Source organism: Rhea pennata, chromosome 2 (genome assembly GCF_028389875.1).
Source record: "Rhea pennata isolate bPtePen1 chromosome 2, bPtePen1.pri, whole genome shotgun sequence".
Lineage (NCBI taxonomy): Eukaryota > Metazoa > Chordata > Aves > Rheiformes > Rheidae > Rhea > Rhea pennata.
Window position 1 is genome coordinate 89,645,791 of NC_084664.1, and position 18,870 is coordinate 89,664,660.

Consider the following 18,870-nt stretch of genomic DNA (forward strand, 5'->3'; position numbering starts at 1 on the left):
TTTAGAGATAAACATCCTATTTATTTCTTACCAATGATTTCCAAAATGTTTTCCATTGCTACCAAAATGCTTTCTCTGTCTGCCCCCCCCCCCTTTTTTTTTCCTTCCTCTTCAATGAGGAAGAAAACATTTCCAGCTCAGCGCTGATAGCAGGAAACATTAGCAGCTCAGAGGAGTCCTCCTTGCTGGGGAGTGTTTTAAAGGGCAGTTTGCACTTTACCCTCAGTTCTTTATAGAGTTTCACTTTAACTTTGCTTTTAAGTTTCACTGGCTGGTAGCTAATGCTGCAGCATGTTATTGGAAGTGCTTAAAGTGAACATGAAGTTTAATGCAGTGTGTTGAAAGTTTGTTAATATGCATGACAGGAGAAAATTTTAACTGGAAGTTAATGAAATAAAAGGTTTTTTAATATCAATGCTTGGATAGAACTGTAAAATATGGCTATATATAGTGCGAGGAATATCTAAAGAATATTCTTTAAATTTCTGTTGACAATCATAATTATTTCTGTCATCAGCAGCTTCAATTTAATACTCAATCTAGAGTCATAAATTATTTTTAATTGATATCATGAGATTGCTGAATTTACTAGACAGTTTTCAGTACTACTGATTAACTTCTCTAGTTTTGTGTACCTGAAGCTACTGCTAGTTCCTTTCAAGAATCTTGACCTTATATTCTTTTGATTATTTATTGTATTTAGGAAGTTATTGTACAGAGTTTATCAATTTTAAGTTACTAATGTCTCATGTGTCTTACAGAAGACTCTTGGAATATTCGTTTTTTCTACTGAAAAATGGCTGACAAAGCTACAATTATGTTGAAGAAAATGGTATTTTTTTTGCAGTTACTTCATAGCAGGCCATCTTCCTGAGTTAACAAAACAGTAGTTAGTAAATCTAGTTTTATTTCTTCTGCACTAAGCTTAATATGTGAATCTTTTGTTATAGCAAGCTGAACAACTAGGAAGGGAGGATCAACAGCGACTACACAGAAATCGAAAACTGGTGCTCATGGTAGATTTGGACCAGACGTTGATCCATACTACAGAACAGCACTGCCAACAAATGTCTAATAAGGTAAATATTTACAGTTAACTTTCAAGCCAGAGTAATGACAGGAATATTTCTAAGCATCTTTAAGTGATGGTTCTTTAAGAAAACATTTGGTAGTTAGATAAAATTATAAGTTGGAGAATAAAATAAAATTATAAAAATGTCATATATTCCTTTATTAATCGCTACTTTTTAATTGAGCACTTTCTTTCCTCCATTTATGCTTTCCTGCACTTTTGCTTATGGTGACTGGAATGAAGAAATTTCAGTTAGCTATTTTTCAGTCTCTGCTTTCTTTACTGTAAGAGTCAAAAACTGAATAGCCAGTAGTGAGGCTTTTTTCCTCAGAGTCTCAGGTGGATATAGTGAATTACTGTCAGATGTCCTCTTTAGAGTAGTCCTGTGGTTTTTCTCGGTCTGTCATTCTTCCATAAAGATGTGGAGTGTTTTTTTTTCTTCAATTTATTTTTTTGTTTAGTTGTGTTTAATTTCTCCAGGAAATACTTATTTTTGAACTGATAGGGAGTTTGTAGTATTTTCAATTTGGAAACTTTGAAACAAACAGCATGTTGGAACGTATTTACATGGTCTGATACAGGAGGATGCATACTCAAACTCCATTTCAGTGTCATGCAAACTGCAGCTGCTTAGTTCTTTGTCTTTCTACATGTGTTCCTACCTGCACAGAGAAAAATTGTACTTTGGATTTTAATCAGATAATATTTTTGGTTGCAACTTAACTTAGCCTGGTCAGACTAAATGAAAGTAATGGAAATGATGTAAGAGGGTGCTTCTGAATACTGACTTTTTTGTTTTCTTAATATATGAAATGTGCTTTTTCTTCTAGGGAATATTTCATTTCCAGTTAGGTCGAGGTGAGCCTATGCTGCACACTCGTTTGCGTCCTCATTGTAAGGAATTCCTGGAAAAAATTGCCAAACTGTATGAGTTACATGTTTTTACCTTTGGCAGCAGACTCTATGCACATACGATTGCAGGTGAGTAGGACATGACATATTCAATGGTATTTAAGTAACTTAACCTTCATCCTAATACATGTTTTTCTTTCTGTGATTGTCTTCAAATATTTCTTCCCTTCCTCCCTTTCCATTCTCACACTGTAACTCTTCAGAAACAGTCCTGTAAGCAGAATTCTTCATTCATTTAGAAGCCAGTGCCTATATGGCCTCTAATATTAGACATGATTTTCTTCCTTCCGTCCGTCTTTCCATCCTTCTGTCCTTAAAACTTAGAGAATCAGATTATGGCATGACAGTAACTACTGCTTTCCTATTAAATTGAGAAAGAAGTGGTTTTGACGGACTCTGGAAGTGATCCATGGGGTCGCTTTTCTTAAAAATCTAAAGCAGCAGTTCCTTAAAAATCTGCAATGTGAAATGATCTCCTGTGGAGGAAAAAAAAAATCTACTGTTTCCCTTCAGTGAAGGAGTTTTGACTGTTACAAGTCAGTTTACAGGAATTCTGTTTGTCATGGAGCTGAGATGCCCTTATTAGAGGGGGATAAAAAAAAAAAAAAAAGGAACAGCTGTAACAGTATCTTCATTTATTCTTCTCAGAAACGTTAATATTTTCTCCTTATAACTGAACACTTGCATTTATATTCTGAAGCTTATTACAACAGTAGTCTATGGTGTGGGTCACTTTTTTTTTTTTTTTTTTTTTTTTTTTCCCAACAAGCATGAAATAGCTACCCTGTTATGCAAGCATATGGGTCAAATTAACATTAGGCATGTGACCATGTTTTTAAACTGTGAAATTGGCTTTCACCCCCATCTTGAGTCTTCCTTTACAGAATAGCAATTTTACCTTTACCTTTTAATAGTAATCTGTAAATTTAAGATGATCTGGATAAGTGTTTCAGGTTATGACCTGACATGTTGAACTGTTCTTGCTGCTGTTCCATGCTTTCGTGGCTTTTTTTTTCTTAGTGGTCTTTTACATGGACTTTCTATGTCATGTTGACATGAGTGCCTTGAGCAATGCAATCCCGATGATAAAGAACCCTTCTTGGCAAGGGAGGAAGACTCTGAAATAGTTAGAGAACTAACTATTCTAGTTCTGGAATAGTTCTTAATAAAGAATTATCTAACTAGAGAATTCTTTAAACATGTTAAATAAGCCACAGAAGATGCTTATAATGAAAAGCATTTTTCTGTAATGGGAAGGAGATACCTATTTGTGGTCTCCAGCTGAATTCTACTTCTTGAGAGAAAGTTGAGGAGAGGTATCTCCTGTCCTGTCCATCCAAGTCAATGATAGTGAAACCCCTTCTCTTCTTTTTCTACATTACTCAGTCTTACTCAGGCTGAGCTGTTTGAAGGAGCTTCTCTTAAAGCTCCGTCAATCACACTACTGAATTATGTTTTAGGGACTGCTAGTGCATAACACTTCTACTCTACTGCCCTCCTTTAAGTGGAGTGTGGCTGTCATGTAGCAACAGGGGACCTAGTTTTCTTAGACACTAGGTTTAAGTATGTGACAACAATAAAGTGTGTGGCCAGTTTTTCTGATGTAGATCTGTACTAAAATCAACATGTGGCCTAACGTTAGATATTTACTGAATGCCTTTCAGAACCAGAGAGGAGGACAAGCTGCAGAGGTAGTTACCTGGTAGTATGTGAGTGCCTTCCTAAAGATTGCTCCTATTTAAGTGTGTGATTTGGTCCTCTGTTAGCTCATTTAATCTCCAAGCTAAATTTTGGGTTACCTGCAGCCCTCATACTGGCAGAGACCACTACTCATTATGCGGCAGACCTCTCTGTGGGCATCATACTTGAGCTGCTCACTCTGTTGCCTTTGAATTCCACAAAGGAAAGAGTCACCAAATGAGCAAATTAGGCTATTACCACTTCCTGACACCTCTGGACTTCTGAACTTTGGCCTGATGCTGTCTAACCACATCAGAAGTGTTCAAGCTAAAAGCTGATGACTTGTACAATGTTTAATGTTAGTTTCTGCTGAAATATTGGTATGGAAAGAGTTTATATGTGGACCTAAGGATAATCAAGTTGCAGTAATAGAGCAATAAGTAGTAAATACATATTCAGAACACTTGATGGCAGTATTGGTTAAATGATTTCTTATAGTTGTCAGTTGAATTTACCATTATCCCTATGTTACATAAAGGAAGGACTTGGATTAAAATGCCAGGAATCTTTTTCTTAAGTCTCTATTTGTTTTCTCAGGTTCTCTACATGCATACTATATTTCTCTTTAAATTCTCTGTGAGCTGCTTCTTCCATGTCCTGGGATGTTGTTAACCACATTTAGAAAAAAAAATATATGACATCTTGTCAGTCCTTTGCTCTCAAACTGACTCTTGTGAGCTGTTAAGTTGGGTTAGCTGACATTTGTAAATATCATTTATGTCCACTTAAGTCCTTTCTTAATTTGAAAAAATTTACAAAGTGATATCTTGTATCTCTAATCTTTGAAGATTAGTTTTGGATTTGCCACTCTGGAGTTTCCTGTAGTGTTTTTCTTCTAAATGATTATTTTGACCAAGTGTTGTTTTAAACATCTCCCTTTTTCTTCCTCCTTCTCCCTGCATTAGAGTGGTTAGATATTTTTAACACTGAACCCAGCTTAAATAATGATTGTAAAAGTTAATGTCACCATGAATTTTGGTTCAGAGTCACTAGTCAACAATAGTGTAATGTGAAATCACTCTTAAAATTTATGTTGGAATTTAGAAAATAGCATTCATGCATATGATTTGTTAAGGCAAGTATATTACAGCATGGATTTCAATAAATAATTGATAATGTGTCTATATAATCACCAGTGTCTGAATATCTTGGATGCTATTAAAAGATTGGGTCCACGTTCTAAAGTAGAACCTGAAATAACAACTGAGGGTGACTTTTCAGCAACTCAATTTTAGAGTTTTTTTTTTTTTTTTTTTTTTTTAATGACTCCTTCAGTGGATGCTATGTTAGATCATTTCTGTTGGAAATTGCTGTTTAGTTCAACGTATCTTAAAGGCTGAGACTTTCCAAATATGAGTTACGGTATGAACATTATGAAAAAGCCTTGCTTTTTGCTAACTTGTGTTATTTACAAGCTTGCTTTTCTAAGAGACTTTGTATGAAAACAAGTAACATTTTTTTTAAGACTGTATGTGTAAAGACCACATCTGAGGTCTGGAAAACAAAAACATTCTTGTACACCACATTGGCAATATTGAAATGCACTTTCTCTCAAAGACTGTTAGCAGCATGCCAGAATATTTGAAAGTCAAATGGTGTTGCAAGTCCCTTTAAAAAAATTGATGACTATACAAGCAGATACAGACAAAATTTCATACGAATGTACTATCTTTAGTATGTAGTCTAGCTCAGGATAAGGTGGAGTGTGCACCATCCATAACTTTGTTAGGTAGAAGTTCTTACTGCAAAACCTACCAGGGGTTTAAATCCTTCTTATGTTGGCTTCCTTTTAATCTAACAGGTATGCAAACTTGGTTTAAATGTAGGAAGATGGCACCAGAAAGCTATACGTTTATATAGCATAATGAAGGATGTAGTATCACTTGCAAGATCATGTGCTTAAGAAAGATGCTATATAACTCTTCTGACCTTGTAATGTGGCTTATGTAACATCTGTGTATTCATTTTTATGCAGTTATGTTGATATGAATACTATTCTCTTATTTGTAATCACATGGTAAGTCTATCTGAAAGTTTGTTGATATAATCACTGAGGCTTAAAAAGATTATGAATACTGGGAATGGTTATTTTATCCACTGCATTCATACTTTAGAAGATAAGTGCCATTAAAACACTTATAAACAAACAAGCTTTAGATACTGGGTAAAGTACTGAACTCGCTTTATGACTATCCATCTTATCTGAAGTAGCCAAGATAAATTACTGTGATGTCTTCTGTATTGCCCTTTTGCTCTTTCAACACTGTAATAGTGATGTAGTATGTGAGTATGTGCAAGTCCATAGTCCTTCGAAGTGATAATAAAATGTATTAACTAATATGGCACTTAGATTAAAACGGATAAGATGGACACATATTCAAATAGCATATTTTAGTCTTACCTCCTCTATCCCCCAGCTGTGATGCAACTCGGTATCTTGTGTAATGTGTTTTAATGCAAGTTTACTGAAGAGATTGGGCTTTAAAAGCATACTGTGTGCTTGCTTGGGGGTTGTGGGGAGGAATAGTCTTTGCTAGGTAAATCTGCATTAGAGTCCCTGCTAATATGGTGCTTGAAGGATAACAGTAGGTTGTCTTGGTTTGTTTTCAAGAAGAAACCTGAAAATAACTAAAAACACATTTAGCACGTTTGTGTCTAATTTTTTAGAATTAATTGAAGCTCAGTCTTCATTTGATACAGAAGTCTGTCTTTAATTGTTCGTTTTGACTTCAACAAAACACTTCAAAGTTTTTTTTGTTTGCTTACATGCTTACATAATGAGAAATTCATCAACGCTATTCCCCAGGAGTGGCTTCCGCAGACTGATACTTCTCCAATAAAAAACTACATTAAGAAAAAAAATCGCAGCAGAATAGGACCATAATCATTTTTCAGGATATGCTGTTGGCGAGGGGGAATGCATAGGAATAAATAAACCAGAGTTAAGAACATGTCTCAGGAAAAGACTGAACATTTTCACTATTTCTGTATACTTGATGAATCCATAGATATACCTTTTTATTTTTCCCAAGTCATGGAAACTTCCAGCAAAATACCCCCACAAAAAAAAGTGACATCAGTTAAGGAGACACTTTTGGTCTGTGTTATATGGGAGCTTTTTTTTTTTTGTTTTTATAGAAAAAGCCACCAATATTTTCTTTAGAAGGTATTTCCTTTTAGACCTATAGCTTCCTGAAAACTTTAATATCTAAACAGTTGTCAGATTCTAAATCTTTCAATATGTAGGTAGTGAAAGATTTTTGTTTTCAGGGCAGTAGAGCTTTTCTGTAATGGGGGCTTTTAGCTCTTTTCATTACTGAAAATAGCGATGAGCTTTTTAATAAGAAAGTTAAATCTTAGTTGTTACTTTGGTTTATCTTGGAGGACATATCTGCATCTGCTTACTTTAATGTAAAGTTATTTCTTCAGATTACAAATATTTGGTGTATGACTGTAAATAAAAGTGGCTGTTTTTGCTGACAACATGTGATCTAGCCACTAGGTGTCTTTTTTTCCCTGCACGGAGTGTTACATTGTACAGATTAGTTAAAAGCCAATGTGCAGTCCTTTTCAAAGATTTAAAGTGGATATTAACATACTATTAATTGTGTATCATGAATGAAGTGTTATCTGCCATTTCTCTGAAATGCGAAAACATCTGGATAGTGTTCGTTATATTGATTCTATTCCTTAGGCAACGTTCCTAAAAAGCAAACACTCCAAGACATAAAGAGCTTCTTTTAAAGATCAGTGCTGTTTTGCATATTGCCACTCAAGTTCTGAAACACTCAGCTCTTTCAAAACAGGCTTTTACCTTTGTGGGTACATCTCTGGTGAACTGTATCCTCAGTATAGTAATTTCAGTGAATTGCCAGAGCAGAGGAAAATACTAAAATTCATCAGTCTTTACCAAAACCGTATTGAGTAGCTTTAGAACACTACTTCATCTCTACTCCCTAACAGTCAGGACTTCTGTGTTTGGGCTTTCTTTAACTCCCATTTTCTTACAGATTTACCTAGACAACACTGTAATTTAATGCCTCATTATTGTAATCCATATGCTTCTGTCCAGTTTAGTTTGGAAAGTCTCTATGGATTCCAATAAATAGTAGAGAATTTTTTTTGGTGAGAACAGCAGCTTGTATGATAGTTTACATAGTTTGTCAAAATATCTCTGTGTGTGGCAATGAATCTTTGTAGCTAATTCTCTTAATTCATTATGCCTAGGTACTGCAAGGGTCTCACTACAGGGGATGATTCCACGAGTTTGCAGCAATTCTTAAGCATAGTCGGGTGAGTTAAGGTTGAACCTCTGTCCTTAACTCGGAATTTTCTTGCTTTTATGGGTTTTAAGTTATTCCAACTACATGTTAATATTAATACATGTAGGATCAACTTTTCAGTTTAAGACCCGTGTTAATATACCTGTGGGAGCTGGAGTTCTAGAAAGAGTTGAACAAGCATTCTATAAAATCCCAAAGCTCCTTGAAAGAACATCAAAGTGGTCCTCAGAGCAGTCATTTTGAACTCTTATTCTGGCTATAATATGACCACTTTGAGGAGCAAAAAAAGAAGTTTCCAAATAAGTATTGACTACATTATCTTGTTCATAAGAATAGTGTGAAGTTGATGTAAACTTCAAAGCAAAATCAGTGAAAAGATTAAAAACAGCTTAGCATGTAACATGCCACCTTCTTTCTAAGCAGTTATATAGCTGAAAACGTTAGCTTCGTTATTGGAGACTAGGTTCAGAAGCATGTGCATGTATGCTTGTATACCCCGAATCACTATTTTCCCAAATAATGGCATTATATCTTTAAGATCAGCTACCACAGCTTCTCATCTTTCTTTCTAAAGAATGCAGTCAGACAATTACTGCTACTGTATAAACTCATTAAAGTAGTGTTACCGGTGCAACTTAAAACCTACAAATGCAAGAGCTCCGGCTGAATCTGTCCCTTAACTTGCCCATTGTGCTTGAGTATTGCAGCACATTGCTGACTCTTGAGAGACTTCCTGTAGTCCCTAGGCATAATGAGCTAAGGAGAGCATTTAGCTTTAAAGTACCATCTATAGGGATATAAATGTAAGTTGCAAAAATCATGTATATCTATCACCTGCTGTATCTCTTTCCTTTGGCTTAATTTGTCTGGATGTCACAAATTTAATTAACTTCAAAACTGGTGCTACGTTGAAAGAAAATGAGATTCTTTCTTAAAATTATTCTCACTGAATTAGTTAAAAATACTTGATCCACAGTACTTACCCTTTACTGCATGTAGTATCTTTATTTTGAAATTGTCTGTTTGTTAAAACTATTATTGCACAGTTCAAAATAACTGAATTATATGCAACGTGAGCAAGAAGCAAATGTCTTGAGCATTAACTTTGTACTCTCTTCTTTCAAAAGGATTTTTGGATCCTGAAAAGAAGCTCTTCTCCCATCGGATATTGTCAAGGGATGAATGTATTGATCCATTTTCTAAAACTGGGAATCTCAGGTATGTATATGGGTCTTAAGCATTAACTGAAACAAGAGCACAATATTGTCAATAAGATAAGAATGATTCCCTTGATTTTTAGGATTTTTAGGGTGTTTATAGTCCTCCCTTGTCTGGCTCTTAAGTATCAATATTGTCTCAGTAAAACTGAGATGTCAGGTACTATAGCAACTCATCTACTGAATGTATTCTGTGATACTGGAGCAGTGAGATCTTGAAGCAATGGTATTTTGTTTTCAGTTTATAGTTTTTATTCTTAAACTAAGCTATAAGTTGGAAATATGATTATGATCTTGTATAATGGCTTTTGTGTTGTGTTTTCTGTGTGTGTGTATAGACATATAGATATATATTTTTTTAATTAAACCAAAATTCTCAGTCTGACGTTTTCATAATCGAGTACCTAGTATTCTGGCTTTCAAATGTGCTATATGTCTGCCAGCTTCTATTCTGCAGTGTTTCCTGAAATTAGGTCATGTAGAGCCTTGAATTCATATTATAATCTAAATTCAGGTTATGATCTTTTTCAGTTGATAAAGCCAAGTTTTTCTTAAAGACAGATGTGTTGATTGTTTCATAAAGCTAGATTAGAAATGATTAATCCTCCCATCTGACTATAGTGAATGAGAAGCTTCTTGTCTTGTCTTGAAGTGTTTTCATATGCCTGTGTATATCTTGAGTACTGTGCTTCTGCCTGCTAGAAACATAACTATTTCTGCATATAAATATTCATTGCTTCATTTGTCTTGACTTGAAGAAGCCTACTCGCTAAAAAGCTCTTCCTGTTTCTTTTTCCTAGTTATGTGTATGGATAGCTGTTGTCTATTTAATAGTTGTTTCTGGGCTGTTTAAGTCAACATAAACTATGTGTGAAAACTGGACTGAAATATTGTAACATTCTGTGTTTGCTGAAGCTTGTTGCATTCTTGCTTCTAACTGTTCTGATAAGAGACTCAAATCTTTTTTTATCAACTTTTAGTAGTTTGAATATTGTATTTTGAATTTTGTAACTTTAACATTGCTGATTTTTTTTAAAAAAATATTCATATATAAGCTGTATGTCCAGCTGACATGCACGCAATATACTAGAATATCAATAGAAATTGCTTATATGTAGTATTCCTTTCTAAAACTAGATTAATTTTATCAATTACTTTCTTAGAGATCTCTTTCCATGTGGGGATTCCATGGTTTGCATCATTGATGACAGAGAAGATGTTTGGAAGTTTGCACCCAATTTGATAACTGTGAAGAAATACGTATACTTTCAAGGGATAGGAGATATTAATGCACCTCCTGGATCAAGGGAAATCCAAATGAAGAAGAAAGGTAATCATTTAATTTGTAAACTGTTTTTAGATCTCTCTCCACTTCTGTAGATGTGATTGACGTAAGTCATTGTGGTAACTGTTAGTATTGCCGATGTGCTCAGAGAGTGGTCTTAGGCTATTGTAGGCTGTCAGCAAATGTGCTGCAGCACAGATGCAGGTAGTTGAGTAAGACTGGACTATAGCTGTTCTTTTGGTGGGATATAACAACAAAAGTGGAATGCTGGTAAGAGCGCTTCTGCTCTTGCAGCTTGATAACTGATGTAAAAATTTACCAAACTGCTGTAGAATCTGTTGAGGGAGACATGTGAAGAAGCTTCGCCCCTCCTTCCCCATGTAAAACAATGCAGTTTTTTCTTTGTAAGTGGTATGGAAATCAACTTCCTCTTATTTCTCCTATTCTACCCTCTTTCATGCCTCACTGTTGGAGCAATAGTTAATTTATTCTGTTCTTAATGTACTGCTGGAAATGAAGGTTTTTGGCTCTGCTTACCTCCCTGCATAGGTCATGCTAATAAAATTTGTGAGAGATTTTAATATCTACTGAATGCATTGTTCTGGCATTTGACAAGAGAACCTTATGTTCAGCAGGCTTAACAAGATAATGTACATAGTGGATTTTAAGAGGTATATGCCACTATATTCATATTCATTTGGGGAAAAAATGCGTTTGAAAGGCAGTTCCTAAGAAATGATTGTAGGGTAGGTTTTTTTTCCAGTTTCACCTTTTATTTATGGTATGCATATGGTATCACTTATTTTTTGTTGAACTAGAAACGTCTAATATAGTAACAATAACAGTGTACTCAAACCAAGTCAGACTACTATGATGTAGGATCTCTACACTTGCTCTTGGTACTTACAGGACAGACAGAGGGCCAAAGTGTGGTAATTTCATCCAGTGTTCCTGGCAAAGAAGGTTTGAGTTCAGCTGTTCGGATGTTGACAGTTTTTGATTCTCTCTCACTTCATCTGCAGACATCTGGTGAAAACATAGCTTAGAATTACTTCTCTGCCTTTGAGTCCATTACACTTTTCTTGCATTTCGGTAGGGTTCCAATTGGAGCTTGAACAGCATCTCTTTATTGCTCAAATGTGTCTGTTTTTCCAATTCTTAAAATACAGTAATTTTGGTCATGAAAAATAGGAAATACATGAAAGTGGAAGAAAAGTAGTTCTTGTAGTTAATGCTCTGGATCAGGAACTTCTGGAGTGATGTCTTTGTTTACTGGTTTTGCCCTGTTTTTTTTTTCCTCTGTGACCTCTGGGAAAGTAGTTTGGTTGCCCCGAGATTTGGTCCTAAAAGTCATGCTAAAAGATAAATCCTTTAATGTCTGCAAGGTTGACAAATAATTACTTATTGCCTATATAATAAGTCTACTTACACTGCTCCTTTACAGTGGAGAGGTGTGTTAGGCTTTCCAGTTCTAGCAACAGTTAAACCTCTAAAATTTCTTACCAACTTTGAAAATTCCAGCTGTCATAACTGAACAGAGTGAAGTCTAACTCTGCCTGTAAACCATTTATCTGTGGAAAAAGGAAATGAAACTCTGGTTAAAGCTTATATTTTCTATCAGTTCTTTTAAAATAGGTGTGTTTTATTTCATACTTTCTTGCGTTTTAGTAAACCACTCAGTGAAACCAGAGGCACTGGATTCAACGGTGACATCAGCAAAAGATGCTGAAGAAATAAAGAATGTTACATGTATAGAAGAACAAAGCAATGGTCTTAAAGCTACAAAAGACACTTGCACTACAAATGGTAGTACTTCTGTAAGCGGTGAAACATCTGACTGGGATTTGAATTCCAGTGATAATGCCAAGGACTCCTTGAATGATAGTACTGACTGCAAAACAGACAGTGCAGTCACTAATGATTTGACAAGTGCTAAGGAATGTCTGATTTCTTCAGAGCAAGATGATAGGACAGTCTTACAGAAGCAGCAAATCCAAGACAAGACAACAAATGACTTGGACTTTGAACTGTCTAGTGACAGTGAAAGTGATGGTGGTGTGGATGCCAGAAAGTCATCTACTTCTGTAACAGATAGTGAAAATGAGGAAAAGAGAAGCTGGAAAAAATCAAAACAACTTCTACAGGATGAAAATTTACAAGAAGGGAGTTGCACTGATGTGAATGAGAAAAAGGAGGGTCGAGTGAACCATTCTGGGGACACAAAATCTCTACCTAGTGGAAATATTCATGATAAAACGGTTGATCTTGAAGCACAAGAAGAAAGTGAACAGGAAAGCCTTTGTGATTTAGGAAATGGGTGTGCAGACAAGAAGGAAGCTGAAACAGAGTCCCAGAACAGCGAGCAGTCTGGAATTACAATGGGTGAGTCCTTAGACCAGAGTATGGAGGAAGAAGAGGAAGAGGAGGATACAGATGACGATGACCATTTAATATACCTCGAAGAGATCCTTGTTCGGGTTCACACTGATTATTATACAAAGTATGATAAATACCTGAAAAGGGAGATTGAGGAAATTCCAGACATCAGAAAAATAGTACCAGAACTGAAAAGTAAGGTGTTGGCAGATGTAACCATAATATTCAGTGGACTTTACCCAACAAACTTCCCTATTGAGAAAACACGGGAACACTATCATGCTACAGCACTTGGAGCTAAAATTGTGAAGAACCTAGTACTAAGTGCTGATGATCCTGACAAAGCAACCCATCTTATTGCAGCAAGGACAGGTAGGTATATGAGTCTTAAGTCTTGCATCAGCTTTTTTTTCCTGTTTATTCGTGCTTTGAGCTGTTTCTTTGTATAAGCAATAAGCCTTAACATAACAGAGACAGAATTTAAATTAGAAGGGAGATTGCTCTTAAAACAAATTAGGAGTTGGGTTAAACATTATTTCAAGAGGTTTTTTTTAATATCTTTTTGATCAAATGTGTGTTTTGGTTGTTAAAAGAAGGGACCTGCTAAACCTTTGTAGCCTGTCATCTCTCACATGATTAAAGAGTTGGTGGTACTAAGTGTTTGACTACCAAATAGGTTGTATCAAAGCCTTATGGTTTGTAACAGAGAAGTTTATACTGGTCATGCTGTAAAGCTGTAGTAACACATCTCTTCTCAGTTTCACAGATCTTGTCTGTATCGCTTCAGTTTTGGTTTGTATGGAATACAAACAAATTGTTTTAGGAGGGTAGAATTTGATGGTATGGCCTGTAATTGCTCTGTGTGCATGGCGTATGTATGTTTTTGTGCCATGGAAGATATAAGAGAGCTTAGCTAAACTCTCTTTCATTGCTATGTGTTTCACAGAGCTATTATTTTTACATAGTTATAATGGATAAGAATGTACCATTGTAGTGATTAAGAACCTACTATTGAGTAGCTAACAGGGAGGAGCTAACAGACTATCACTAACTTCTGATAGAAAATTTTGTGCCTTGACCCTTGCTTCTCTGCTTATTGGCCTTTCTAAGTTGATGGAATCTATATTTCTACTATGGAAAACATGAAATCAGAAAATAAAACTGCATCTCATAAGCAAAGAAGTGGCCACCTACTGTACTTTTCTTAACCACTGCACTTTAGGAGCCTTCAGGATGTGAAAAGTGGCTTTGTTTCAGAGACTTATATTATAAAACATTGATGTGTTTTTGTTGGTTGTAATATAGATGTATATACTTTTCTCCAGGTGTGTAACCTGAAGTATATCATTTGTTCCAATTCTTGCATACCCAGGAAGAATAGCTTGCTTCTGTTGAAGGAGCAGTATCAAAAAAAAAAAAAAAAAAAAAAAAGCCGGTGGGGGGGGGAGTACTAAAAGAAGATAACAGTAGCAGTTCCTTATTTTCACTCTTAATTTTGAGTAGCGTTAAGATTACTTGTGCTACTCTGTGGATTAGAATCAGTCAGTTTAGCCATTTATTTTATGTTAATCAGCTATTTTTATATATGTTAGCCAAAATAGCAATAAGGCTGTATCTGTGCTAGGCTAGTGTAAACGTACCTCACTTTACAGTAATTTCAGTGTAGTTTTAGTGACAACAACACAAGTAGCTTTTTATTTGATGTAGTCAACTGTAACAAAAGGGGGCTCATAGTGGAATCATAGTGGATCATATCACAGTGGAATAAAAACTGTACTGACAGACCTAAAGCGAACTAGCAAATTATATGAATTTTCCTGCTGTAGATGATATGCCACTAGTAGTAAAAATAACCTAAAAAAACAGATGAATTTGGGATTAGTTTCGTGGAGAATAGTTGGGATTCTGACATGGGAATGTGTGATATTTGAAAGTGAATGTGAAGTGTTAAAACTTAGAAAATGTATCAATTTTGTATTCTCTATTTTTTCTGTAGTTGTTGAACAGCTCTTTTTTTCAAAAACTGCAGTAATAGCAATACTTTTATCAGCCAAGAATCTTGCAAGTTTGTCATACCACATTGGAAATGTGGTTCTTGTTGATAACTTCCATGTGGCTCTTCAGTTTTTCAAGTTTCAAATTATAAAATGCTTCATTTCAAAGTTCCTTTACCTCTAAGTACTTATCTACTTGATCTTTCAACAAAGTATAGCAATTCCAGCTTTGTGAACAAAAAGTTTTTCATGACAGTTTGTCTACGTTTTTTTCTTCCTTACAGTGTAGAGAGAAAGATGTGGTTTTAGGGGGAAGACAAAAGCAATCTCTTATTTATAAATATCCTAGCAGATTAAAAACTAGAGGAATTTAGTGTTGTTTCCTGGCTTTTTACAAGTCCGATTTGCACTAGGTGGTTCCTGAATGTTGATATACATTGGATGTATCTGTTACATTGTATAGTAAAGTTGTAAGCGTAAATGTGACTTTTCCCCCTACTTCTCAAGGAAAAATATTACTCAAGATTAGGGTATGGTACATAGCATGTAATATTGAGAAGCAGTTGCTTGTTTCTGGAATGTACAATTTTTACAGATGTGTGGGTGTATATATATGGGGGTGTATATATATGTGTGTGTGAGTGTGTGTTTGTGTGTGTGTATATATATAAATATATATATATATATATATTCCTGTGTTCTACTTCTTAAGCAAATTCTTTATTGCTTGCCCATTCTCAATGAATCATCCACTGCTGTCAGATATTAATATGAATAATAGATTTAACTTTAGACTTTAATTATATTAATATACTTTTATAGTATTTGAGTTTATTAACACTTCGAATATTAATTTTAAGTACTTATATCAACATTTAAAAAATTATAGGGTGGTTGATATTTTTCTGACTTTTTGCCAGGACCTGGAATCTCTTTCAGAATAGTAATATAATGTTGGTATTGCACTTGATAGTTAATAGTGGAAAATACATCTGAATATAGGCAGCTAATTAAAACTAGAAATCACAAGTAGAATACTACTGCTGGACTTTTGGTGTGATAAAACTTTGTTGTCAGTATTTGGAAGCTGACCTATGCCTTTTGGAAAGAAAAGAATTGCACTAACTTGTTCCAAAAAAGCTCCTTTAATTGGCCGTGTCTTCTGCCTAATGAGCAAGGCTGTTGTCATTTTTCATCACCACTCAGTGACTTTTTTTTCTATAATAGTGGCAGTGCAATAGGGAGATTTAGAGTGAAATAATACATACTTCAGTATCCCTTTTTTAAGATGCTTATGGAGTCCATTTGTTGTGGGGATTTGGGGGTTTTACTGAGGGGGTGATGTGACTGAAGATTGTTTTCCCACCTCTGGTTAGATGGCAGTAGTAATGTTGCATCATCTTGCTTTATGAGGGACGCGCTGCATTTTAATCAAAGATTCTAGGAGTATAAATTGTGCTTTGTTACAGCTGGAGGTATGATAATTCAGCTGTCAACATGATTTTCCTACTCATTCTAGTGTTGTAGCAGGTGAATTCTACAGGTATTTCACTGCAGGTAAGTCATAAGAATACTACATCTCTGGCTTCCATGGCAAATATCTGAAGCATATCTAATTGCTGAGGAAAGGGGGAGAAACATGCTTTCTTAAGTTTTATTTGGAAGCTGAAGACTTAGCTCCTGAAAGAGGACAAACTGTGTTATTCTGTCTCTTGTCCCCCCACCCCCACACTGTGAAAAAGTGATCTTAAAACATGTTTGTCAGGATAGTGTTTCCAGATAACACCACTAACCATGGTTCACCTAGGACTCAGATGCACAAGTTTGTTTAGATGATTACTGTGTGTTAGTTGATGCTGCAGTTCAAGAATCTATTGTTTACTACAGAAGTGTGGGGTAAATACTGTTACCTTTTGAGTTTTGAAGAGAGGTGGAATTTATCAGCTGAAATAACAGAAGAAGTCAGTATCAAATAGAGGACGACTTAGGAACTGGAAGGATTGGGGGAGGTGGTCTCCTTCCGCCCACATGTGGGAAAAAAATCAGTGGTGTATGAAAGGTACAGTTAGTGAAGACCATTTACAGCATCCTCTTTGCAGCTTATTGCAATCAGTAACTTTGTATGCGCTTATCTGTTTTTTTTATGTAGATAGTCTGTTTCTCTGCAGATGTGGATACTCTGAATTTTAAAAGTAAAGAAATCCTTGTTCCTGAAAAAAAGAGGATCCCTTTTCTTTATATAAGGGGGAAAACAGATCTGAATTAGGCGACAAAAAGATGACCGTGTTCCACAGTAAGCAGCTTTCCTAAACCTGAGCGACTGACAAAAGGCTACCTTTAGTCCGTCTAACTTGCTTATAGGCTGTATAGGTCTTACTTCATTTGTTGAAACATCTGCATACTGCAGATGCATCTATATACTGATTAATTAGTTACCTAAGTGTTTCATAAGCCTTGTTATATTCTTTGCTGAACAAATGAAAGATGCTGTAGTTGATTTTTACATTGAGTTTTTATTGGTAGAGAAGATAAAGCTGTTCAGGTCACTCAAAAATTACTGTAGTGGGGTAGGAAGTATGAGTTTAGGCCTTCAATTTTTCTTTTTCAAGAGATACTTCACTTTGTGTATTTTTCCAGAGTTTGAAGCGCTTCCTTATTCTTGTTGACTTAGCACATGTCAGATTTTGCTTAAGTTCATTAAATATCAAATTGCCTAAAATGACGGTTGTTCCGTGAACCAAGCTTTTTTCATTCATCCTCATCTGTGTGCTTCCAAAAGTATTTACTCTCAAGTCCAGCTCTGACATAGGGAGGAGGGAGAGAAAGCTGCCAAGCTATTAGCAATATTAAAGCCTTCCTAGCCTATTTTATGAATGAGTTTAAGTTCTTTAGCCAGACATAGCCTTTCAAAATATGCTTGAGGAAACAGCTATGGACACATCACAGCTATGTCCAAGCTTAAAAAATACCCAGTTAAGCACTGCTCTGAAAATCAGGCATTCGTAGTCTAAGGCTATTTTGTTTCCTGACAAAGCATAGTGCTGTGTTAAAACTAACTCTAGATATAGCCACCTAACGGTGCATCTATCACCACTTTGTGGTTGCTTAATTCTTGCAGGACAGAACACTGAAGTCTATAAGATTTTTCTTAGGTTAGTATTGCTGGAGCAGAGCTTCAGAATTTGATCATAAAGCAGGAAGATTTATCTATAAAAATGGTCTGAAGAAGAAAGAACTTCTGGAAATCAGCATTTCCAGGAAATATCTAGTAGCATAGTCACATATTGCTGTAAAGGTATGTTGACTTTAATATGTTGGAATCGGGAGAGTGCTTTTGCAATGAATCTCCTGGTTACTCTTTTTAAAGTACTTTGGTCCATCGTGGGACAGTCTCAAACCTCCACACTAGATACCTTTCGGCTGAAGCCGAGTTGGAGGGCGCACTCAGCTGCGAGCTCGTGGACATTCAGCCTGAGGGCCAAGTAGGGCCAGTCCGAAGCAAAACTCCCAAGAATACGTGGGATATGGATATCAGACTGTTCCACTCTGCGGCTCTCCCTGTTGGGCTGCACTACCTGCAGCCAAAATATGTAGCCAAAATATGTGTTATAACATTTCTTCTTGGTCTTCGTAAACATGAAGTTTAGATCTCATTTATCTCTGTTGCTTAAATGCCTAGTGTACTTCATATTAAACTGTATGTCCTGAAGAACAGCTGCGGAGAAGAGTTGTTGATTTGGGTCACTTTTTAGTGGTAAGTTAGCAAGGCTAATGAAGGATTTTCTTCTTTTTTTAAACTTCTACTTGAAAGTTGAATAGTAGAAGTGGTGGGTCCCTGCCCCAACTTTTGAAGTCTCAGTCAAGCGTTCCTGACAGTTTTCTATGGTGTTTTCTTTGTGTGTGGGGGAGGGTGGGGGGATATTTATTTATATTTTTCTTCTTCTTTTCCTTTTGGACATCCTTGCACATTTCATGTCCTTGTGAAGAGTAA

General features: G+C 35.7%; 1 protein-coding gene across 1 annotated transcript in view; it reads left to right on the forward strand.

Moving 5' to 3' along the window:
• CTDP1 (CTD phosphatase subunit 1) overlaps nt 1-18,870 on the forward strand; it is a 110,434-nt gene that overhangs the window by 15,967 nt on the left and 75,597 nt on the right. The window contains exons 4-8 of the mRNA XM_062569888.1: nt 951-1,079; nt 1,903-2,053; nt 9,135-9,225; nt 10,388-10,554; nt 12,178-13,257. Of these exons, the coding sequence (XP_062425872.1) occupies nt 951-1,079; nt 1,903-2,053; nt 9,135-9,225; nt 10,388-10,554; nt 12,178-13,257 (1,618 nt within the window). The remainder of the gene's footprint in view (nt 1-950; nt 1,080-1,902; nt 2,054-9,134; nt 9,226-10,387; nt 10,555-12,177; nt 13,258-18,870) is intronic.